Source organism: Ursus arctos, unplaced genomic scaffold (genome assembly GCF_023065955.2).
Source record: "Ursus arctos isolate Adak ecotype North America unplaced genomic scaffold, UrsArc2.0 scaffold_25, whole genome shotgun sequence".
NCBI lineage: Eukaryota > Metazoa > Chordata > Mammalia > Carnivora > Ursidae > Ursus > Ursus arctos.
In genome coordinates, this window is record NW_026622930.1 from 3,297,420 (window position 1) to 3,322,587 (window position 25,168).

General features: G+C 43.2%; 1 protein-coding gene across 5 annotated transcripts in view; it reads left to right on the plus strand.

Annotated features, from left to right (window-relative positions):
- Positions 1 to 286: 286 nt before the first annotated feature.
- Positions 287 to 25,168, plus strand: part of MOK (MOK protein kinase) — a 53,450-nt gene continuing 28,568 nt past the window's right edge. For 2 of the 5 annotated variants that reach the window (XM_026515280.4, XM_057318643.1), the window contains exons 1-2: positions 287 to 478; positions 20,062 to 20,176. In XM_026515280.4, coding sequence (XP_026371065.3) covers positions 472 to 478; positions 20,062 to 20,176 — 122 coding nt within the window. In that variant the 5' untranslated portion in view covers positions 287 to 471. Of the gene's footprint in view, positions 479 to 20,061; positions 20,177 to 25,168 lie in introns of those variants that run through there. The other 3 variants (XM_057318644.1, XM_057318648.1, XM_057318647.1) reach the window with 3 other exon arrangements.

Genomic DNA, 25,168 nt, shown 5'->3' on the forward strand with positions numbered 1-25,168 from the left:
TGACAGTTATCTAGTGCGCCCCCAGCCCAGTTAAAGCTCTCCTGTCGTTCTGGCATCAGGTCTCAAATGGCTAAATTCTGAGGCAGGATGGGGATAGCGATCCCGGAAGGCTGACTACGCTTTTCAAAGGCTGGGAATTGCTCTCGAAACTCTGCGGGGCCGGTTGCTTAGCAACCAGACTAAGGAGGCAGGCCACACTGCTCACGCTTACACGTAAGGCGAACGCAGGCGGACGTGGCGTTTTGCGCACGCGCGGGCGGCAGCCTCGAGGCGTCCAGGGCCTGACGGTTGCTAGGGTGACAGAGATACAACATGGCCGCCGGATCCTAACGCTTTCTGTCGAGGGGCCAGCGCGGAGGACCTAGTTTGGGACCCTGCCTCAGAGGAGTGGAAGCCAGGGGGCCGTCCTCTCTGCCCCTTTCTTCTCCGTCCAGTGTCGGCAAGGGCTTGTCGTCGGCTTCCGTATCCAGGATGAAGAGTGAGCGGGGCCGGGAGGGACTGGAGGGACCGGGCCCCTTCGCGCCTATGTGGCCATTCGGCGGGTCGAGGGATTGGGCGTCCCGTGTGGGGACCCCGAGCCTCCCTGGGCGGTCAGTAGCTGGCGCCCCCGGGGTTCTGGGCGTATCTGGGGGCGCTGGGGTCTCACAGTGTATTCCGGAGTCCCTCCCCCACCCCCCCCCCACCCCCCGGCCTAATTTAGTGCATGGTTATATTACCAGTTTTGAGGGTCTTGTTGTTGTTTTAAAATGCTGGATTGAAACTGGGATTCTTGAACATTCGGCAGTAAGGTAGTGAGCGGTTACCGTGTGGTTTCCTGCCTTTTCGTGACATTGCTTTAGGGAACAATTGAGAGGAAAGCTGGGCAGTTTTATTTTCTGGATCATGCAGCTGTGTTTTTATGGGAACTCTTTTTATAGGGATTTTGAAACAACCTTTTGGTGAAGTGAGGGTTATTGGGAAGTAGGGAAAGGTTGTAGTCCTAGAAAATGTGACGGGTAAAAAATTTACCCATGCTTGGATTTGTGGATTCTGGGCAATTCAAATGCAACCAACTAGAATGGGCTTTTTTTTTTTTTTTCTGTAAAAAGATTAAATTATATTATAGTTACAATATAAAATTTGTATTGTACTTTTAAGTGTCAGTTGGTAATTGATTAAGGCATAAATTCTGGAACAAAGATATTTAAAATAATTAATCTCATTTGCCCTTTACAAGACATTCTTATTTTTTTTTGGTAGATATTGTTTACATATTAATCTATTTCATTAATGCACCCAAAGCTGTAGTTAGAATACAAGGCCTACGAAAGACTTTACACTTTTACTTATAGCGTGGACTTATATGCACATATTTTTTTTTTACTGTGTTCCTTTTTTCCTTCCTGACTCTTTATTTTGAAAATTTTTGAATCTACATGAAAGTTGCGAGAAAAATCCATTGAATATTTGTAAACCTTTCACCTAGATGCACCGTTTTGCCTTTTGTTTGTGTGCTTGCTCACTTGCACTCTCTAAATTATGTACAGTATTTATTTTCACCAAATCTTTTGAGAGTACCACTTTCAGCAAGTATCTGCTGAGAACAAGGACATTCTCCTACATAATCACAGTACAAATAATGTGTTGGGATAGTACCGTTATCCAAAATGCAGCCTATATTTCAAATTTTCCCAATTATCCCAGTAACATCCATTCAGGAGCCAGCCAAAAATCACAAATTGCATTTATTGTCAAATCTCTTTGGTCTCCTTTAATCTGACACAGTGTACTGCCTTATGTGTCTTTCTTGACTTTTTTTTAAGAATTCAGGCCATGTATTTTGCAGAATATCCTTCAATTTGGATTTGTTGGATTGTTTCCTCATGATTAGCTTTAGCTTAAATATTTTGGCCAAGAATATGTGTGCCTTTTAGTGTGTCCCATCTAGAGTGCCTGATGTCAGCATGTCTCAGTGTTTTGAAGTTACGTTTGATCGTTTGATCATTCCATTTATTCAGCTTTGCCTCTTAGACCCTTCCTGCTCTTTTCCTAGAGTCAACCACTCTTACAGTTACTTTTATGTCTAAATATGTCTCTCTATATAAATGTGTATCTATAGATTTATATATAAGCATACATAAATGTGTATCTATGTCCTCTTTTATTTTTATTTATTTATTTTTAAAAGATTTTATTTTTAAGTAGTCTCCACATCCAGCGAAGGGCTCGAGCTCACAACCCCAAGATCAAGAGTCACATGCTCTATCAACTGAGCCAGCCAGCCTCCCCATCCCCCCTTTTAAACACTAATGTAAGCTTTATATGTTGTATACTGTAATAAAAAATACATACTATAAACAAATATTTTACATATATAAATACTTGCATTTTATTTGTATCCTTTAAAGCTTTTGGGTTTTAAAAATATATTATATAGTAGGTTTTATTTGATATGTTCTTTTAGATGGCCGTTTTGTCAGTTTTCAATTACTTGGCTTAGTCTTACATCTTTATTCTTCCTACTACCTTAAAATCCTGTCTGAGAATTGGTGAAACCTATTGTTACCCAGGTGTAAGTCCTGATCAGTTAAATGTTTAGCAAATATTTAACAGTGGAGAAAATAGTCCAGAACAGGAAGTTGCAGAGACAGAGTTGTGGAAGTAGAATGAATAGAAAAAGTGAGTAATTGGGAAAATGGACTCCTAGCTTGGGGCCAAAGAGTGTGGTCAGGAATGCTAGGTTATCATGTTGGTCTTTATCTTACAGTTTTCTAGGTGGATTTCTTCTTTCTTTTCTAGACATTGCCCAAGTGTTTAGGGATGTATTGATCATTGATCACCTTCTCCTTTTTGTTTTGCATCACAGGCAGTGGTGGGGAAGAGGGAGAAACAGAGTGAAGTTGTTAAGAGCATGGGCGTTAGAGCCAGGCAGACATGGCAGTCTCCTGCAGGTTCCTGACCTTTCTTAAACTGGTTTTCTTCATTATTCTGGTTATTTATTGCTTCCCAACAAATCACCCTAACTTAGTGGCTTAAAATAACAATATCTTATTCTCTCTCATGGTTCTGTGGGTGGCCTGGACCCAACTAGGCAGGCCTCACTTGGATTCTCTCATGCACTCGCAGTCAGATTTTGGCTGGGCTGGAGTCCTCTCACAAGTTTCTCACTCGCCTGTCTGGCGACGGGTGCTGGCTGCCCACTGGGACTGTAGCCTGGGCTGTCAGCCAGGGGACTACCGTCTCCACATGGCTTGACCTTCCTCACAGGGAGGCAGTTGGGTTCTGAGGATCAGCATCCCAGGGGCGCGAGGTGGAAGCAGCATTACCTTCTCTGATCTAGCATCGGAAATGTCACAGTGTCTCTGCTACATCCCCCAGATTGGAGGATAGAGAACATAGATCCCACCTCGTGATGGAGGAGTGGCAAAGACACATACTAAGATAAGTATGTGGGACGGGATATCTAGAAGCTGCCATCTTTTGAAAATAAAATCTTCCACACTCAGTTTTAAACAGGCATACTAGGGCACCTGGGTGGCTCAGTCAGTTAAGCGTCCAACTCTTGATTTTGGCTCAGGGATGTGAGATCGAGCCCCATATCAGACGCCGCGTTGTGCATGGTGGAGCCTGCTTAAGATTCTCTCTCTCCTTATGCCCCTCCCCCTCCCTCTCAAAAAAATGAACAGGCATACTAATACCTATTTTATAGGATTGTTTCAAGGATTAAATGAGATCAACCATGTAAAGCTCATATCCTAGCGCCTGGTGAAGTGGTAAATTATAAATGAGTTATTATTTGCTATCCCATGGATGGAAGGCGGAGGTGTAAAAGGGGAAAGAATGACAGTCAAATCCTTGCTTTAAAAAAATCTACCCTTATCTAACCTAGTGGGAGTGCCAACTTTTTTACTGTCTGAACTTTTTAATGGATTATTCAAAACATACCTATAAAAAGAGAAAAAATCCTACACATTCTGAAGGCATCACAGTTTCCTATTATAGAGAATTTTTAAAATCATCTGTTGTCATTGCAGAGGTTTAAGCTTTATGTCTCTCATAAATGTATATTTATAGAATCAAAGTTGCAAGGTACCTCAAATAATCCTGTTTGAGTTTCTCTTCCTATTGTGCATCTCATCTGTTTTTATAAATAGATGCATCAACTAGCAACTTTCTCTCTCTTTTTTTTTTTTTTTTTGAGATTTTATTTATTTGACAGAGACAGCCAGCGAGAGAGGGAACACAAGCAGGGGGAGTGGGAGAGGAAGAAGCAGGCTCCCAGCGGAGCAGGGAGCCCGATGCGGGGCTCTATCCCAGGACCCTGGGATCACGCCCTGAGCCGACGGCAGACGCTTAACGACTGAGCCACCCAGGCGCCCCAACTTTTTCTCTTTAAATTAAAACAAAATTAAGTAAAAATAATACTGGCTTTGTGATAAATTGAAACAGTGAAAGGTTTTAAGTTAGTCTCAGGACCCTCCCCTGCTTGACGGAGTTAATCCTGATTAACATTTTCTCAGATGTGGGGCGCCTGGGCGGCTCAGTCTAAGCATCTGACTCTTGGTTTCTGCTAGGGTCATGATCTCAGGGTTGTGAAACTGAGACCCAAATCAGGCTCTGAACTCAGTGGGGAGTCTGATCGAGATTCTCTCTCCCTTTCCCTCTGCCTCTCCCCTTGACCCCCTGCTTGTGCGCTCTCACTCTCTGTCTCTCAAATAAATAAAATCTTTAAAAAAAGAAGATACATTTTCTTAGATGTACTCCCATAAATTTTCTGTGCACATTCTGTATGCGTACATATATGTATGTAGATGAATGTATATATATGTATATATATGCATGAATATGTATTTGTCCCTTAAACAGATAGCCCAGACTAAATGGTAGAATCCCATTTAATATATTTAATAATTAAATATATAACTTGCTAGGATGATTCAAACAATGAAGATGTTTGAAAATAAATTTTTTAAGTAATTCTTCACGTTTATCAGTGGCTTACATTCCTAGCAGTGGATTTACTTCATTAAAGGGTACAGGTTAAATGAAAAATTTTTATGAGTTATGAATAACTTTATGTCCTTTGTGTTTTCATGATATTTGGTAATTCAGGTCACAATTTTCCTCACCACACCAAGTAATTGAAGGTTCCTGACTTAATTTTTTTTTTTTAAGTTTGACAGATGCCTGTCACCTGCCTTGGTTAAGTTTTTTTTTAAGATTTTATTTATTTGACAGAGAGAGACAGTGAGAAAAGGAACACAAGCAGGGGGAGTGGGAGAGGAAGAAGCAAGCTCCCCACTGAGCAGGGAGCCCGACAGCGTGGGGCTCGACCCCAGGAACCTGGGATCATGACCTGAGCCAAAGGCAGGTGCTTAATGACTGAGCCACCCAAGCATCCCGTAAGGTCGTTTTTTTTTTTTTTTTTTTAAGATTTTGTTTATTTATTTGAGAGAGAGAGAGAGAGAGCAAGCACAAGCATGGGGAGCAGCAGAGGGAGAAGCAGGCCCCCTGCTGAGCAGTGGCTGGATCACAGAATACCGGGATCATGACCTAAGCTGAGGGCAGACACTTTTGATTAAGATCTTTAGAAGCAGTGCTTAAATATAAATGTTTGGATTTGGGCATTACAAGTGTCGCTTTTCACAAAAAGTGAATTTGACCTCTATTTTCATGCATTAAATAAGGCTTAAATTCCACTTAAGCAAACAAGACTTGGTTTAATAAAAATGAATAGAATCTTAATGCAAATGGTCTTATTTACCTTCCTCTTTCTACTCTTTCGTACAACTATATTATTTATCTCTTTGTCCCTGACTCTGGGTGGTTTTTTGGATATTTTGGATGACTGTTTATTTTGTCTATTCCCTATAATGTGGGGCAGGATTTTTTTTGTCTTTGTTTTTCACTAGGACAGCTCTGAACCCGTCATAGCTTTGTGTTGTGCTCTGCGTACTTCTTAATGTTCCTCATCTAACTTTAAAGACCTGTGAAAATATGCCAGATCCTGTTGGAGAGAATAGGAAGTTACTTTTCCTAGGTGTTTTTTCATAAGGGTGTTTCTCTTTTTCTCTCCCCTGACGGTCATTCTTGTTTTATACCCAGCCCTTCTGTCTGTTGAAAGAGTCACGGGGGAAATAAATGATCGTTATCTACCACGACCATTTCCAGAGCCATGGGTTCCATTTATCACTTGCTTGTTGTGATGGGCTGGAGTCAGCCCGGGATATTGGCACACACTTGGGAGCTTGTACTTAAACCACTTTAAGGTGTGCAGTTGACTGATTTGGTTTTGTTTTTGTTTTTTAAGTAAGTCTGCTTGTCTGTGATGAAACATAAATTGGGATTTGTTGTGTAACATTTCTCTTCACTTCTCAAATTGAATTCCTCAGTCCGTAGCCCAACTTTCAATTACTTTCATCCTTCCCATGAACTTCATGTCTGTCTCCCTTTAAACTGCTATTATAGTATCAAGACAGTTCATTTTGAGGTCATGTTTCTGTTGGAGGTTAGCCAACGAGTTCAATGATTTCTTAAAGTTCTTGAGAATACCCATACCCACACACATTTAAAGTAGTATATATTCATTATGAACACTGAAAAATATAGAAAAGAATAATAAAGAGAATTAAAGTCTTCACTGATCCCACCCAGACATAGATACTCTACAATATTTTATGTATTTTGGAGCTCCTGGGTGGCTCAGTCCATTAAGTGTTTGACTCTTGATTTCTGCTCAGGTCGTGATCTCAAGGCCCTGATCTCATGGTTGTGAGATTGAGACCTGCATCAGGCTTCATGCTTAGCAGGGAGCCTGCTTGAGATTTTCTCTCTCCCTGCCCCTCCTCCACCCCTATGTGCTCATTCTCTCTCTTTCTCTCAAATAAATAAATACTTAAAAAATATTTTATGGGGGCACCTGGGTGGTGCAGTCAGTTAAGTGTCCGACTCTTGGCTTTGGCTCAGGTCATGATCTCAGGGTCCTGGGATTGAGCCATGTTGGGCTCTGCACTCAGCATAGAGTGCTTATTTCTCTCTCCTTCTCCTTCTGCCCCTCCCGCTCGTGCTCTCTCTCACTTTCTCTCTCTAAAATAAGTAAATAAATCTTAAAAAAAATAAAAAAATATTTTACGTATTTATATCCATTCTCTTTCTTGCGTGTATATATATTTGTATGATTGTTACCATCCTTTTTTCACTTAACATTAAATTATGGCTGAACATTTTCCTGTATCATTAAATATTATTTGAAAGAATCATTTTTAATGGGTACATAATATTTCAGCTTATGGCCGAAATTACTATTAGATCATTCCTTGATATTAGATATTTAAGTTTTTAGCATTATTGCTGTTATGGTACTGTGGCGAACATCACTGTCTATAAATTTTGTTCGTGTCTCTGATGGTATCATTGGGTAGAAACCTGGAAGTGTAATTGCTGAGCTAAAGTTATATGGGGTCTTTTCTTTCTAGTATCTTTTTCCTACTTAAGTAATTCATGTTTACTGGAGAATATTCACACAATACAGAATGATTAATCAGAAAGTGAGAGTCTAGGGGCGCCTGGGTGGCTCAGTCGTTAAGCATCTGCCTTAGGCTCAGGGCGTGATCCCGGCGTTCTGGGATCGAGCCCCACGTCAGGCTCCTCCGCTAGGAGCCTGCTTCTCCCTCTCTCACTCCCCCTGCTTGTGTTCCCTCTCTCACTGGCTGTCTCTATCTCTGTCAAATAAATAAATAAAATCTTAAAAAAAAAAAAAGAAAGAAAGTGAGAGTCTACCATATCCCATTTCCCCCAGGAAGCCTGTTATCACCAGGGAAGGTAGTGGATGTTCTCAGTGGTCTTGCTCTGCACATTTCATTTCCCCATTAATTGTGCCATATCACGTGGCCACTTCCTCACCACAGCCTTGTTCCTTGGTGGAATACACGTGTTTCAGGCTTTGCCAATTTGACAGATGGATTAAACAAAAAAAGACAGCTCTTTTTTTTTTTCTTTAAGTGCCAGTAGATTTCCCTACTTTTGCTCTTTTTATCTCTTAAGTGAATCATCTTATGCCCAGTTGTCCATTTTCTTTGAGAGATACTAGTATTTTACTTATTTGTAAGTGGTCTTCATAATTAAATATGTTAGCTGTCCTCATATTTGTTGTAAATATTTTCTCATCGTAGTTTGCCTTTACATTTTGTTAAGTTTTTGATGTAAACGTGTTAAAATGTGTGGTTAGGCTCACCTCTAGATCTTCCTTCTTTGTGATTTCATTGAACTTCTGTGTGAAAAGGCCATCCCTGTCTGATGGGCTGGTAAATATACTAGTATATTGTCTTTTAATTTGACTTTTATGTTCAACCTTTTACCAATGTTAAGCAATATTTAAGTGTGTTGTGAAGTAAGGATCTGACTTGAATTTTTAAATGTGAAATCTCCTGATTTTAACAACTTTGTTGAGGTATAATTTGCACACAATAAAGTTCACCTATTTTAAGCGTACAGTTTGATGATTTTTGGCAAATGTAGACGGTAGTGCCTCACCTCCACAGTCAAGATTTAGAATGGTTCTATCACGCACCAGAAGTTCCCTTGTGCCCCTTTGCAGTCAATCTCCTCCCACTACTCCTGGCTCCATGGATTATTGGTATGCTTTCTATTGCTAAAATGTTGCCTTTTCTAGCATTTCATATAAATGAAGTGTCATAAATGTATCTATAAATGTGAGTGGTCTTTCGAATCTGGCTTCTTTCATCTAGCATGATGTTGTTGAGGTTTGTGCATATAGTGTCCTCTGTCAGTAGTTTGGTCATTTTTATTGCTGGGTAGGATTCCATTGTAGGATATATCCATTCATTGGTTAGTGGACATGTGGGTTGTTTCCATTTTTTGGCTGTTGTTAATAATGCTGCTATGAACGCTCTCACGTGGATCCACATCTTTGCGTGGCTCTGTGTTTTCATTTCTCTAGGGTAGATTTCTAGGAGTGGAATTGTTGGATTATATGGTAAGTGCATACTTAACTTTATAAGAAACCTCCAAGCTGTTTTCTTAAGCAGCTATACCATTTTTCCTCCCCTTTATCCATGTACGAGAGATCTGTTCAATCTACATCTTCATTAACACTTGGCATTTTCAGCATTTTAATGAATGCTAGAATTCTAGTGGATGTGCTTTAACAGGTTTTAAGAGCTGGTTGTTCCCACTTTGTTAAAACAACTATCTAATGTTGTAAAAGGCACGCGGTTACAGCTCAGTATAGGCGACATCAGGGGATACTGAGTGACCAGATTGCCTGATGGACTGACTGTATCAGAAGCTTGAAAGTTGGGGTACCTGGGTGGCACAGTGGTTAAGCGTCTGCCTTTGGCTCAGGGCGTGATCCCAGGGTCCTGGGATCGAGCCCCACATCAGGCTCCTCTGCTATGAGCCTGCTTCTTCCTCTCCCACTGCCCCTGCTTGTGTTCCCTCTCTCACTGGCTGTCTCTATCTCTGTCGAATAAATAAATAAAATCTTTAAAAAAAAAAAAAAAAGAAGTTTGAAAGTTACCAAATAAGGAGAGACCAAACAGTACTCTGGTGGTTGGTTGTGAGGGTTAAGCCACTGACAACTGGAGTTTGTGTTTTCACTGTTCCTCACACCAAAGAATGTGTCCCTATATTGTTGGCAGTGGGGTTCCCAAATTCTGCCTTTCTCTTGGACCTTGTTAGCTGAGCCAGTTATTTTGAAAAGGATCTGTTGCCAAGGTCAGTGCTCTTATAAGTGCATTGGTGTGACTTCATCTGTATCCTGCTTGCGGTGTTCTGCTCATGGGGGACAGCAGTGGCAGTGTGGTCAGGAAATGGCTTCTGGAGTCAGACTCCCTGCTTTTAAAGCCCTGCCCTACTGTTTATTGATGTGACCTTGAGCAGGCTACTTAACCTCATTTGTAAGATAGGGCTAATAGGGTACCCTATTGGGTGGGGTTGTTGAGATGATTAAGTGTAAAATGGTGCCTGACACCTAGTGCTCAAAGCTTGGTGTTTAATAAATACCATTCTCCTATAAAAGGGATCAAGGCTTCTTGGAGACATGGCTGATCCTAGGACAGGAAATACACAGGATTTTGTAGTACCAGGAAGTAAGAAAATACTCAAGAACAAACAAACCCTTTATTGATGGGACATGTCAGAGGGACACAGGAACCAACTGAATGAGCTCCCAGTAGCCAAAGCTGGAACAATTTAAGCAACAGAATCAAATACTATTGGATAATCCCAAAGTATGAAATAATTATCATACTAATATAAATGATGAAATCAATGAGACTAGACAAACTTCCCATATAGAAGAATTCCAAATAATTTATGTGGATGCTCCATCCTCACAGAGAGGAACATTATTTCCCACCCTGAGTGTAGGATATGCATGGTGACTTTTCCCAAAGAGTACAGTATAGAAGGGGATGGGGAGAAAGAGTCACTTTACAGGGGAGAAACCTGACAGACAAGACCTCAGCCTGGTGATTGAGGTGAACGTCAACAGTGACGAGCCGTGCTGATATATGGACCCTAGATACGATGTGCCGGTGTGATACCATAGTGCTGTGGTCCTCTTCCCCAAACCCATAACCCGACTCTAATGATGAAGACGCAGACAGATTCCAGTAAAAGGACATCATAGAAAATACCTGACCAGTACTCTTCAAAACTGTCAATGTCACAAAACAAGGGAAGTCAGAGGAACTGTCACAACCACGAGTGCCTAAAGAAATACGACTAGATGTAAAGTGATGTCCTAGATGGGATCCTGGGACAGAAAAGGCTACTGGGTAAAGACTAAAGAAATTTGAATAAAGCATGAACTTTAGTTAATAATAACATATCAAGGGCACCTGGCTGACTCAATCAGTAAAGCGTGCAACTCTTGATCTTGGGGTTGTAAGTTCGAGTCCCACGTTGGGTGTAGAGATTGCTTAAAAAAATTAAATCTTTAAAAAAATAATGTATCAATATGGGTTCATCAATTACGACAAATACAAGATGTTAATAGGTGAAACTGGATATGAGGTATATTATCTGTACAGTTTTTCTGTAAATCTAAAACTATTCTAAAGTTAAAAGTTTATTTTTAAAAATGGTGGTTGACATACGGTAACTGCACAACAGTGGTAGTCTAATCACCTAGCTTGGTTTTGTGTGTTTTTTATGTTTCAAGGGACCTGGTTGTGGGTAAGGCTGAATTCACCTTATGCATCATTTCTTGGCATATAATTGGGAAAAACATATCCTAAAAGACAGCTTATCGAAGGACTATAAAACTTTTAGAGGGTAATTTAAGGAGATTTCTGGCTACTTTATCCTTCTTGTCCTTTTCATCTCACTGTTGCATTTGTATGTATGGTATGACTTGGGAAAGGAGGTAACCTAGGAGATGAGAGGTCTCTCGCAATATGATTGGAGATAACCAATATTTAAAGATTTATTTTTGAGAGAGAGAGTGAGAGAGAGTGCACGTGCTTGGGTGGGGTGGGGGGGAGGGGAGGGGCAGAGGGAGAGGGTGGGGTGGGGGGGAGGGGAGGGGCAGAGGGAGAGGAAGAGAGAAACTTTCGCAGACCCTGCTGAGTGCAGAGACCAGCCTGGGGCTGGATCCCACAACCCTGAGATCAGGATCTGAGCTGAAACCAAGAGTCCAATGCGTCAACCTGGCACCCTGGAGATACTCAACATTTAAAGATGGAGATGAATAGAAAAGGATTGGTTGCCAGTTAGTCAATAGTAATAATTTTGTGATTCACTTGTCAATGAAGTTCCTCCCGCGGTATGTGTCCAGGGGACTATAGGAATATTAGATTAAGAGGCACATGGCCAGGCATTTTCAGATTAATTTGTTGAGTATGTACAGGGCACAAAGAGAACAGATCGTAGACCTTTCCTTTAAGGGGCTTATGGCCTTCCAGGGAGAAGTGCGAAGTGGGACATGAGCTGTTCTGTAACGGAGGGCAGGGTGCGTACAGAATGGGGGAAAGACATCTGTTTTAAGGCCCACTAGGTGGGTCCTAGGAGATTAGAATCTAAAGCACCACATACTCAGTAATATACACAGGAACTTATTAATTTGACCTTTATTTTTTTATTTTTAAAATATTTTATTTATTTATTTTAGAGAGAGAGCACATGAGCAGGAGGGGCAGAGGGAAAGGGAGAGAGAATCTGAAGCAGACTCCACGTTGAGTGCAGAGGCCGACATGGGGCTCGATCCCATGAACCAGAGATCACAACCTGAGCCAAAACCAAGAGGTGGATGCTTAACCGACTGCACCACCAGGCGTCCCTAACCTGACCTTTAATGTTATCTAAACCTGAGTGTAAAAGAGAAGGACCCAAAATTAGGGGCATGGGGACATTCTGTAAGTCCTCAAGGCGAGGGATTATGTCTTATTGATGTTTGTATCTGCAGCACCTCGTGCATAGCTGGTAAATAAATCTTTATCGACATCCCCCGTGAGGTAGTCTTACCGCCAGGGACGCTCAGCTCGTGTAGGCTGAAGTGTGGCATAGATAGCGTTGGGGAAGGGGGTTCCCACAACCACCCCTAGTTTCTCTGATGTGCTAGGAGGACTCACAGGACTCAGGACCTGTCTTACTCACAGCTCTGATTTACTACAATGAGAGGACATAGAGCAAGATTAACAAAGGAAAAAGGGACATGTGGCAAAGCCTAGAGGAAACAAGGCATCCCACACCCCTCCCGATTGCCCTTCTTTACCCTGGAGACTCACCACGTATTCAAGAAAAGGCACTGAGGAATTCTGCAGTCCAACACAGTTCTCCTTATTTAACCCTGCAGCTCCTAAATAGGATGGTTCATGGAACCTTCTTTTGTGGAATACCCATCAGGATTTGGGATGTACTAGTGCTTTGTGGAACTCAATTTGGAAAGTGCTAGTCTGAAGACTCAGCACCCTAAGGTAGTTCTCCCTGCTGGTGTTATGCATGGAGGCCCTTCCCGGTCTGATAGCCCACCCCTCCTTCTCTTCGCTTCACTTCGCTTCGCTTCTCTCCCCTCCCCTCCCCTCTCCCCTCCCCTCTCCTCTCCCCTCCCCTCTCCCCTCCGCTCCCTTCCCCTCCCCTCCCTCCCTCCCCTCCCCTCTGCTTCCCTCCCCTCCCCTTCCCTTCCCTCCCCTTCCCTTCCCTCCCCTCCCCTCCCCTCCCCTCCCCTCCCCTCCCCTCCCCTTCCCTCCCCTCCCCTCCCCTCCCCTCCCCTCCCCTTCCCTTCCCTTCCCTCTCTTTTTTTTAAGTAGGCTGCACACCTCCATACTGGGTGTGGAGCCCAACACAGGGCTCAGACTCACGACCCCGAGATCAAGATCTGAGACAAGATCAAGAGTCAGATGCTTAACTGACTGAGCCACCCAGGCACCCCTGCTTTTCTTTCTTGTAATGCAGGCCAATTGCGAGACTTGGCTTCTGTCATGGTCTTTGCTGCAGACTGGCTTAGCATATGCAGATTTCCTTATGTACTAATGGAATAGTCTTAATACTAAAATAATAATACCCTATTGCCCAAAGCTTTCTTTGTTTTTGTGGTTGTCTTTTGTTTCTGTCTTGGTGTAATATAACGGCAGGACCAAGTTGACCTTTGAACAATACAGGTTTGAACTGTGGGTCCACTTACATATAAAGTGAACATGCCCATGTAACCTGCTCCAAGGTCAGAAACAGCATTACCAGTGTCCTGGGAGTCCCCTTGGGTCCGTTCCAATGACACCACCTCCCAGCGGGAACCACTGTTCTGACTTCTAATGCCACAGATTTGTCTGTTTTAATATCTTTATTGAGATATAATTTACATGCTATAAAGTTCACCCATTTGAAGTGTACGATTCAATGATTTTAGGCATTTTTTACCGAGTTGTGCAACAGCTATCATGAGAATCTATTAAAATGTTTTCGTCATCCCCAGAAAGCATCTGTATCCATTAGCGGCCGTTCCCCGTTCCTCGCCCCCCTCCCGCCGCGGCAACCACTGATCTACTCCCTGTGTGTATGGATTTGCCTATTCTGACCATTTCACATAAATGGCTTTTGTGTCTGGCTTCTCTTATAATGCTTTCAAGGTTCATCCATGATGTAGCTTGTGCCAGAGTATCATTCCTTCTGTGGCTGAATACTACTTCACTGTGTGGATAGACCATATTTTGTTTATCGGCTTGGTAGCTGATGGACATTTGGGTTGCTTCTCTTTGGCTGTTGTGAAGAATGCTTCTGTGAGCATTTGTGTACAGATTATTGTTTGGACAAAAATGGCCATTTCTCTTTTTTTTTTTTTTTTTTTAAAGATTTTATTTATTTATTCGACAGAGATAGAGACAGCCAGCGAGAGAGGGAACACAAGCAGGGGGAGTGGGAGAGGAAGAAGCAGGCTCCTAGCAGAGGAGCCTGATGTGGGGCTCGATCCCAGAACGCTGGGACCACGCCCTGAGCCGAAGGCAGACGCTTAACCGCTGTGCCACCCAGGCGCCCCAAAAATGGCCATTTCTCTTGAGTACATACCTGGAAGTAGACTTGCTAGGTCATAAAGTACCTCTGTTTAACATCTTGAAGAATTGCTAAGCTGTTCTCCACGGTGGCTGTACCATTTTTCATTCCCACCAGCAGCGGGCCAGAGTTCTCCGCCTCCACATCCTCGCCAACACTTGTTAGCTTGCTTTTTGAGCCCAGCTATTCTAGTGGGTGTGAAGTGGTACCTTATGTTCTGTTATTTTAAATTTTCTTGTAAATTATTTTTATTTCATAGATTGCCATTTGCTTTAAGATGATATTAAACGAAAATGCTCAGTTTTATTTTCATAATCCATTTTCCTTAAAGGAACCATGAGAAAAATATCCCATTATCCCTTCAATTGTTTTCAATTAATTATTTTTTTGAAAAAAACAATGCAAATACAAAGTATAACCTATAAAAAGCATAGATGGTTATATGGTGAAAGTGGGTCTCCTTTATGCTCCTACCCCTAGCCATCTGGATTTCCTCCCTTGAGGTGACCACTGTTGGCACTTTCTTATGTTCCTTCTAGTTCCTTCTGTGTAGAGATGAGCATAAATGTATCTGTCTTTTAGTGTTTTTTTTTTTTAAGATTTTATTTATTTATTCGACAGAGATAGAGACAGCCAGCGAGAGAGGGAACACAAGCAGGGGGAGTGGGAGAGGAAGAAGCAGGCTCATAGCAGAGGAGCCTGATGTGGGGCTCGATCCCATAACGCCGGGATCACGCCCTAAGCCGAAGGCAGACGCTTAACCGCTGTGCCACCCAGGCGCCCCTGTCTTTTAGTTTTTTATTGCTGCTGTCATTGTCACAAATTCAGTGGCTTAAAACAACACACATTTATTATCTTAGAGTTCTAGAGGTCAGAAGTCTGAAATGAGTCTCACTGGGCTAAAAGCAAGTTGCTGGCAGGGCTGCGTGCCTTCTGGAGGCTTTGGGGAGAATCTGTTTCCAGGCCTTTTCCAGCTTCTAGAGGCCACATGTGTTCCTAAACTTATAGCCCCTTCCATATCCTCTAGTCTCTCTGACTCTGTCTGTTCTGCCATCCCCTGCTGCTTGTAAGGACCTTGTCACTACATTAGGCCTACCCAATAAGTTTAGGATCATTTTCTTATTTTAAGGTCAGCTCATTAGGGGCACCTGGGTAGCTCAGTCGTTAAGCGTCTGCCTTCGGCTCAGGGCATGATCCCAGGGTCCTGGGATCGAGCCCCGCATCGGGCTCCCTGCTCCACTGGGAGCCTGCTTCTTCCTCTCCCACTCCCTCTGCTTGTGTTCCCTCTCTCGCTGGCTGTCTCTCTCTGTCAAATAAATAAATAAAATCTTAAAAAAAAAAAAAAAAGAATTCCTTCTGCAGTCTTAATTCCCTCTTGCTATGTAGCCTAACATTCACAGGTTCCAGGGACATGGACACTGTTGGGGGGTCATTCTGCCAGATACCACTGGTATACTTTTCTTTTTTTTCTTTCTTCTTTTTCTTTCTTTTCTTTTCATTTCATTTTACAAATGTTAACATAGTTGACATGCTGTTCCTTAGTTTGTCCTTTTTGTTTCATAATATATCTGAAAAGTTTCCTCCCCATCAGAGGCTACGGAGCTACTGTGCTCCCTGCATCTGCTATATAACATTCCTTTGTATGGTATTTTCATAGTTTACTTAACCGTTTTTTCTAGTGTTTCTTCAGGTGCTAGAGTTTTATGTTTTTATGTAGTCAAATAGATCAGTCTGTTCAGAGGGACTGCTTCCATTTTTATGCTTGGAAAATATTTACCTTTAATGAAAATGTTTTCCTTAGATTAAAAAAATACTAGTTACGTTCTGTGTGTATCTTGGGGCTGCTGCGACAAATTACAAGTTTGGGGGCTTTAACACAACAGAAATGTATTCTCTCCCAGTCTGGAGGCCAGAAGTCTGAAATCAAGGTGTCAGCAGGACTGTGTTCCCTCAGTCCTTCCTCTCCCCTTCCAGCTTCCGGAGGCTTCTGGCGCCCTGCTTCTGTCTTCACATGGCATTGTCTTCTATGTCTGTGTGTCTGTCTTTTTGTTGTTTTTGTTGTGAAAAACAATGACATGCGTTCTACCCTCTTAATAAACATTGAAGTGTGGGTGTTGCTAACTGTGTGCGTGTTGTTGTACCACAAACCCGCAGAACTTTTTTACCTGGCATGACTACAACTGCAGACCCGCTGAATCACAGTTCCCCATTTCTCCTTCCTCCAGCCCCTGGCAACCCTCATTCTGCTCTCTCTGTGTGTCTCTTTTAAGGACACTTGCCACTGGATTGAGGGCCCACCTGGCTAATCCAGGATGTTCTCATTTCAAGATCCTTCACTTACCTAGACCTGAAAAGACCTTCCAGATAACGTAACAGTCACAGGTTCCAGGGGTTAGGACGAGGGCATATCTTTTTGGGGTCCGCCATTCAACTCATATTCTCAGTGCTTTTTATCTCCCTCCCTAGAAATCATCTTCGGAAAATAAATTTTTGTGAGCAGCTTTAACCATTATTTCTTCAGTCATCCCCTTCAGGAGTTGTTGACCGTCCCCCAGAGGCACAGCAGTCACGGTTCTCCCTCCCTCCTGTGGCCGTTGCTAACGGCGTGGTGGTGCTCTGTGGCGTTCTGAGTGGTAATGACATGGTGAGATGCTGTCCTTGGGGAAAAGCATTTTTTCCAATTTCTATAAATATGTAATTACAAATAGAATTTTCTCATTTTGCGTGGCCTGAAGCTATTTGAAAACGTACACTGAAATTGGTTGTTATTTTGAGTAAGACTGAAAAGTAGCATTAAAGTCAATATTACATATATATAAATATTTATAGCTGAGAATAATACCGTACCAAATACTCTGTATCAGTAAAACTGGTTGACGTACTAACCTGGTAAGGAACTGTTGGGGGAAGCGGTCTGCTCTGTGGCCTGAGCTTCCCGGCAAGTACGTGCTGAGTGCGCCCGATGGCAGGGCTTATCCATCTTCCGTGCTGCTTGTTCCAAAAGTGCTAGGCCATTGGCCCTGGGGTCCTCCCCTGTCCAGCAGTCTGTTGCATCTCCTGCACGTGTCATCTGTGTCCATCGTGTCACCACCACGAGACTTCGGGCCAGGGGAACGAATGTGACTATGCTGATGCTTGGGGCAGCATGAGTCAGAAAGTCCTTTGTCTCTGATGCAAAATGCTGTGTCTTCTGCCAGCACTCAGGAAACAGTAGCAGGCTAATTTGGTAACTTACAGGTAAGTAAAATCTCAGACAAATGCAAGTTTGTTCTGAAAAATTAGGCATAGATTGAATTTTTGTAACTAAAGTCACTGAATATTGATTGAAAAGATGATTTTTTTTAAAGTGGACTCCATGCCCAGCGTAGAGCCCAGTGTGGGGCTTGAACTCACAACCCTGATATCAAGAGCTGAGCTGAGATACTTTTTAATAAAATGGTGTTCTCATTATGGAAAATATCTAACTTAGGTGATGAGACACTTGTAACCTTACCCCTCAGAGATAGCCACTAAGTGTATTGTCTTTAAGGGAATAATCTGTGTCATTCTTTTTTTTTTTTCTTTATCTTTTTCTTTTTCTTTTTTTATTTTTTGAGAGAGATTGGGAGAGAGTAGGGGGAGGGCAGAGGGAAAGAAATTCTGAAGTAGGCTCCACGCCCAGCACGGAGCTTGATGTGGGGCTCGATCCCACGATCCTGAGATCACGACCCGAGCCGAAATCAAGAGTCCAACATTTAATGGACTGAACCATCCAGGTGCCTCTAATCTGTGTCATTCTTTTAAATATATTCAATGTATTCCATTATATGGATAAACCATACGTAATTTATCTATTTCCACATGGGGGGGGGCATCAGTTTTTCTTTATTAAATAATGTTGAACTAATATCCTCGTATCATACTTACTTGAGCAAGTGTTTTTTTACCTGATAAGTTCTATAGTTGGAATTGCTGTGTTGGAGGATATGAATGTCTTTCAGTTGTAACGGGTACTGCCCTCCAAATGGCTATCCCATTGTATGTACACGTTCAACAGTGGCAAATGGGAATGTACAGGGGCATTTTAAACCAAATCCCACACATCTTATCATTTTACCTGGCCATACTTCAGTATTTCTTGTTAACAGATAAGGGCTTTTCTCATTTTTATACATATTTCTACAAAACATTATCACTTCTTAAAAAAATGGTGTCTTTTATTGTTGGTTTCTTCAAATCAGAACTCACACAGGCATTACAAATGTGTCCTAGCTAAGAGAGGCATTGAAGAGGATGGCCTCCTTTGGAGTTGTGCTGTTTTAAAAGCCTGCTCTGTGCTTATGTAGGTTTGGGACCCAGAGATGGTGGGCTTTTTTGGAACCAGGTCTGCTTAATAGGTTTCTGATCTGTTTGCTTCTGGTCAGCTCTGTACTCAAGTTTCTTTCCTAGACATAGTTCGAAAGGCTGTCCTGTTTTTCTTTGGCCTTGCTTTCTGTGTCTCATCCCAGTCTCCGGGACCTCTCTCAAAGCTCTCTGAAACCGGGGCCTGGTTGGGGTGGGGAGTACCTGCCTTTCTGTGATGTTGGCGTCAAGCAGAACCATTTGTGCAACTGGGAAGTCTCACAGACTGCTTCTGTCACCATTATTTTACAGTCTTACTTTCCTATTATTTGGACTGAAGAAGCTTTTTCAACCCAGTAAGACTTTTCTGCCTGGGTTTTTCTCGTTCCTTCCATTTCTGCTTGCAAAGTGGCATTTCTCTCCTGAGCTCGTTGTTGTGTTGAAATCTCTTGCCTGGGCGGTCGGTAGTCAACACACCCCATGACCCTGCCCCTTCCCACCACTTTTCAGAGGCCGGCAGGCCCAGGAGACATTGCTCCGTGAGAGGCAGTAGTCGTCGCAGCGGGACTTGGGACTTTGCCGGGGCATGCCAGGTTCTCCAGCGCCCCAGCCTGCTGTCTACCACCTGACTGCATGTTTTAGACTTTTTGTTCCCAGCACCTTACCTCAGGGTACTCATTCCAGCATCTGTTGGAGTTTGGTCTGGAAAACAGACGCTGCTCTAGGTATTTCAGACAGGAGGGGATTTAACAGTGAACTAGAGGCTGTGAAACCATTATCTGCGCCAGAGTGGTGGGTGGTGGTGGCCGCAGCAAAGCCAGGGAAGCTGCTGGCCGCTTTCTGAAAATCAGGAGATGCAAGAATGGTAGGAGCCCAGCAGATCAGCAGGACCTTCCGTAGGGCCCCGAGCTGGCGATTAGCTTGCTCCGAGGCTGCTGGGGAAGGTCGCGCCGGCCCACAGCCAGAGCCCTTGCTCCGCGGCTCGGGCTAGAGCGTGCCCGCTTGTGGCGTGTTCCATCCCTGCTACTTACTTACCTTGTAACTGGAAGTTTGTCCCTCCTGACCCTCTTCTCCAGTTGGCCTCTGCCGGCAGCTTCCCCGGTGCTCAGGGGAGCCCTGGCACAGAACCCTGGAGGAGCAGTCCACAGCATGTCGGCGTGGGCTGCCGTCTCGGTGAACAGGCTTGCTGTCCGGAAGGGAGTGCAGCGTACACGCACACAGACGTTTTCTCTGTGCCGTTGCTTTTACTTGTAGACTATAAAACAGTCGGCAGAATAGGAGAGGGAACGTTTTCCGAAGTCATGAAGCTGCGGAGCCTGAGGGACGGGAGCTACTACGCGTGCAAACAGATGAAGCAGCACTTCGAAAGGTAGGTGGGCGGCGTGTCCTCGCCACGAGGTCCGGCGGGAGGGTTAGAGCAGGAAGGGCCCCTCGGTCCGAGTGGGAACAGTGTATTCATGTGATGACACGGAAGATGCTGTCAGCTTTCTTTGCGCAGAGGATTAGGGCTAACTTTATGTTTACGTTACCATTCGTATTTATGATTTTATATGTTTATGATAAACTACTATGTTTATGATTTTATTCAGGTCCAGACTTACTGTAGCAACAGTGATTAATGGTCACAAAACGTTTAAATTGTAAAGGTGTGCCTCACTTTAAGCAGCCTGTGTGTTCCTGAAGGTTGTACGTTGGATTTTATGACTGAAACCTTAGTCTCAGTGTATTAGAGGTGCTTATGATTTAATTAATTGTGAATCAGTTAACATACTGGAGAACAGTTTCCGGATAGGGCTGGGAAAATTGAGTCCCTGAAAGGGATGAGTTGCTGCTTTGGAGAGGGGCGCGCTCCTGCCCTAGGTCCATCCCTTAGAGGGCTGCTGTGGCTTTGGCCCTCAGAGCGGCCTCTTCAGTCCCTCAGCTTTGCAGCTTCTTAACGTGGGGCACGAACGAGTCAGACACCGGACGTGATCAGGAAGCTCTGAGGGAACGATGAAGCCGAGGTGGCCTCACGGCAACGGGAAGCTTTCAGTAGAGCGGCTTGAAGCTCAGCCTTGTGTCATAGCAGAGAAACTGAAGTCTCTAAATGGTAAAAGCTAGTTGTAAAAAAACATCGTCATTCCTCCACATCGACATAGAGCCTTCTGAAGTGTTTTGAGGTATAAACCTTGATTTCAGACTTCTAGGACAAAAAAGTGTTTCTCAGATCAGAAAGGAGTGCAGGGCCATTAGTCATGTCAGAGAGTGTGGAGGACAGTAGTGTCATCTTCATGACCTCCCCATGGGGTGTCTGTAACCATCCCTGGTGTGCACACGAGGAGAGGTGCTTAGAGATCTGAAGTAGCCTGACAGTTGTCACTGTAGGTCGCTAGGTGGGCAGAGCCATATCGAGTCCAGATTTCAGCGAGCCAGAGCCCTCCTCCTTCACTGCGCAAAGCATAGGTTGTTTACCTGCCGCTGCCAAGCCTCTGAAGTCCCTGGGTCTTCGGCTTTCCCCCCGTTCCTCACTCCTTCCTCTGTGTAGTCTGCATTGTCTGGGTTCCTCTGCCTTTCAACTACTTGCGATGGAGAATTTGCCGTGCAGTGTACCGATCGTCCCGTACCTGAAGAGCAGACTCCCTGAGACAGCCACCTCTGAGACACGCCCCACCAACCAGAGCAGCAGAGAACGGACTTCGAGCAGCGGGACGGGACCCATTTGACCCTGGGGAGGACCGGAATCCTCATCAGGTTCCACTGTCGGGGTCAGGGGTGGACGCACTGAACAGACAACAGGGCTTGCTAGCTCTTGTTCTGTGAAGAGATAGAGATAAACAGTGGACGGGACAGATAGCCTGCAGACCTGAGGCCTGTCCGGGTTTGTTTGGATGTCGGAGCGACGTGCAGTCACACTCTCTGTTGCGTCGGCCGGCAGGAGAAATCACACTTGGGCGTGGGTGTGCCTTCGGGAAGGTAGAGATATCTGTCATACATTATAGAAGGGTCTCCATCAAAGAAGCAATCCTTCGAGGGGCAAGGAATGCTCAGTTTTATCTGGAGAAGTACCTTCTTGTGACCTCGGCCCCATGGGAGAATGTAGTCACCTAAGGGACGTGGTTTCCTAGCGGTGAAGCACATTCCAGATTCACTATCGACCGGGTTCTCGACATGCTAACAGTGCCTTTTCCTCTGAGCCTTGATCTCCTTGTTGTGAGGTGCTTGAGGACCAAGCGAGGGAATGAGTAGAAAGTTGGGAGGGAGGTGGGACACATGGCAACCATTCAGTAGATGGTAGCCTTTGTTACTGTGTGTGGGATCCTTTGTTGTATTTCAGAAACAGTTAGTGCTCTTTGTCCTATCTTAAAAAGTGGTTGATTAGAACACATGTTTTTCTTTTAAAAACCTGTAATAAGTAAAGGCTTTTAATAAGATACTACTGAATCAATTTTATTTTTTATTTTTGTTTTGCTTGTTTGTTTGTTTAGTAATCTCTACACCCAACGTAGGGCTTGAGTTCATGACCCCAAGGTCAAGAGTCCCATGCTCCACCGACAGAGCCAGCCAGGCATCCCAGTGTTACTTTTTTTTAAAGTTTGTGTATGTTTAGGGGATTATCAGCAGGCTTTAGTTTCTGCGGTATAAATCACAACTTCACGTATTGGCTTTACTTAAAAGGAAGTACACTCACTCTGGACCGGTGGTTTTTGTCGCTGTGTGATGTATGAACTCAGTGATAGAGTCTCAAGCTGGTTTTGACAGGTATCTGCCAGCCATGTCATCCAAACCTAAGAGGAATTGGGTTTTGGGTTTATCATGTGAGTTCTAATGTGCTCTTGATACATATGTTCAAAACTATAGGCGATTATAACTCAATACTATCAGTATTGATTTAATCATCGTTCCAGCTTAGATTATTCCAGCTGTGGCTTTGGGAGCTCTTTCAGGTTGGCTCCTGTGTTCTTTTGATATGTGCCATCCTTTTTCTTTTCCTTTCCTTTTTTAGCACTTTAATTTTTGGCACTACAGGTTTCTTTAGGCTCATCTTGTATTTTTCCTGCCCCTAGAATCATCCATTTCTCTAAGGAGCCCTGGTTCCTTTTATTGGAGAAAGGTATTTAGAAAACAAGATCTTGGCACCAGGTGTGCTCATTGCTACTGGAATGTCAATCCTTCCAGACCCAGCAGACAGAGCTATTATGTGTACTAATCTGTATGGACACACATCTCTCTCTTTCTCTCTCTACCCTCCCATCTATTTTTTCAAATAACCATGAGTCCATACTGATAATGAGTGAATAAATAAATTGGGTTGAGGGGACAGTTCTTCCTTACAGAAGAATTCCAAATAACAAATACAGAAGGAATGAGGGAAATAGAAAATCATCATTAGAATAATAGTAATAATTTCTGCAGGGAAGATAAGCTGATGGATACTCAAATTAGTTGGTGATGGGGCGCCTGGGTGGCTCAGTCGGTGAAGTGTCTGCGTTCGGCTCAGGTCATGATCCCAGGGTCCTGGAATTGAGCCCTGCATCGGGCTCCCTGCTCAGCGGGGAGTCTGCTTCTCCCTCTGCCTCTGCCTGCTGCTCCCCCTGCTTGTGCTCATTCTCTCTCTGACAAATAAATAAATAAAATGTTAAGTAAAATAAGATAAAATAAAATAAAATAAAATAAAATAAAATAAAATAAAATAAGTAGGTGAAACTTTAAAGAGACTAGGATTCTGCAGAGCCTCCAGTGATTTCCCCCCTAACTATTTATTAATTACTGTGGTGGTTTTAACATATGTCCACAAATGGTTTGGTATTCTCTCCTTCAGAAGATGGGACTTAATTTCCTGGCCTTTGAGTGTGGGCTACACTTGCTTCTAAGGTATAGAAAGTAGGAAGGGAAAGATAGTAACTTTACAGTGAAAAACCTGGAAGATAACACCTTAACTAAATGATTAACACCATCAGTAGTAAGACATCTTGATGTCCTGTACTTCCTGATATAATGGGTTTGAAAGAGCAGGCATATCCCCTCTATGATGTTCTTTCCCGAAGATCTGTAATCTCAGTTAAGTTCTGAGAATACATCAGACCAGCCCAAATTAAGGAGCATTCTGCAGAATACCTTCCTGGTACCCCTTGAAACTGTCAAGGTAGTAAAAACAAAGACAGGAAGTGTCACAGACTGGAGATGAGTATGGGAACATGACAGCTTAGTTGTAATGAGGTACCCTGGGTCCTGAAAGAGAAAAAGACATTGACGGAAAAACCGGGGAAATCCAAATAACGTGTCTAGTTAATAGAACTGTACCAGTGTTAATTTTTTAGTTTTTATAAATGTTGAATAAGGTGTTAACATTAGTGGAAGCCGGTTACGGGGACTTTCTGTACCATCTTGGAAACTCTTCTGTTAAGTCTAAAATGATTACAAAGTAAAAAACAGAATAAAGAAAGATAACCATTGGCATCTGGAATGACCCCTATTGCTCCTAAGCTTTCTCCATTGGTTAAAGGTATTGCTGTTATTTCTGACTTACAGGAAGAAATGACCTTATAGTTTCTAGAAGAAAGACAACTGTTTTGGGGGCCATTTCTAGGAAGGAGATTGCTAATAATTTGTTGGATGCTTCAGTGTCACGGATACTTGATCCACAAGTTTAATGTTGTTCTTTTGTTTTTTAACCATGAAAATAATATTTCTAGTTTTTGGAGTATCTATCATCATTATTAAACAATTTAATCCTGTTCACTTGAAGATTAATTTTAGGTTCTTTAAAAATCCATTTCTGCTGATCTATCCTTCTTTAAGTAAATTCTCAAAGTCACCTTGCACAGTTGTGTGGGTGGCATGAGAAACGAGAAGCAGTAACGGGAAAATCACGCTGAGTCACACGGGCAGAATGAGGTTGGTATTTGGAGCTTCTGGCTCCCACCTCCTCCAAGTTTTACTTCCATTCCTTTCCTTTCACTCTTACGGAAATAGAAGTTGACAGCGTTTGCAATAATAATTGCTAATGTGACATCCAGGTGAGGTCAGAGAAGCCCGTTCATTGGTACTGGGTCAGGAAGGTGCTTTCTGAGGCTCGTTCTCCAGAGTGGCTCAGAGGCTCAGTTTGGGGATAAGTGAGTTACTTGCTGGAGGCCTGCAGTGTAACCCAGTCCTTTGGATACCTGGTTTCCACATGTATTCACCACAAGTGCAACAGTTAATTAGAGGCCCCCCCCCTTTTTTTGCTATGATTGTATCCTGTCTTCTTCCTATAGAAATACTGTAAAGAAACAGAATGGGTTTCTTTTAAAAAAAAAAAAAATCCGTAGTCTTGATATTTGTAGGATCTCTCTAGTGTCCTGAAGCAGTAAGACTAACACATATGGGCTACTCTTAGTCGGCA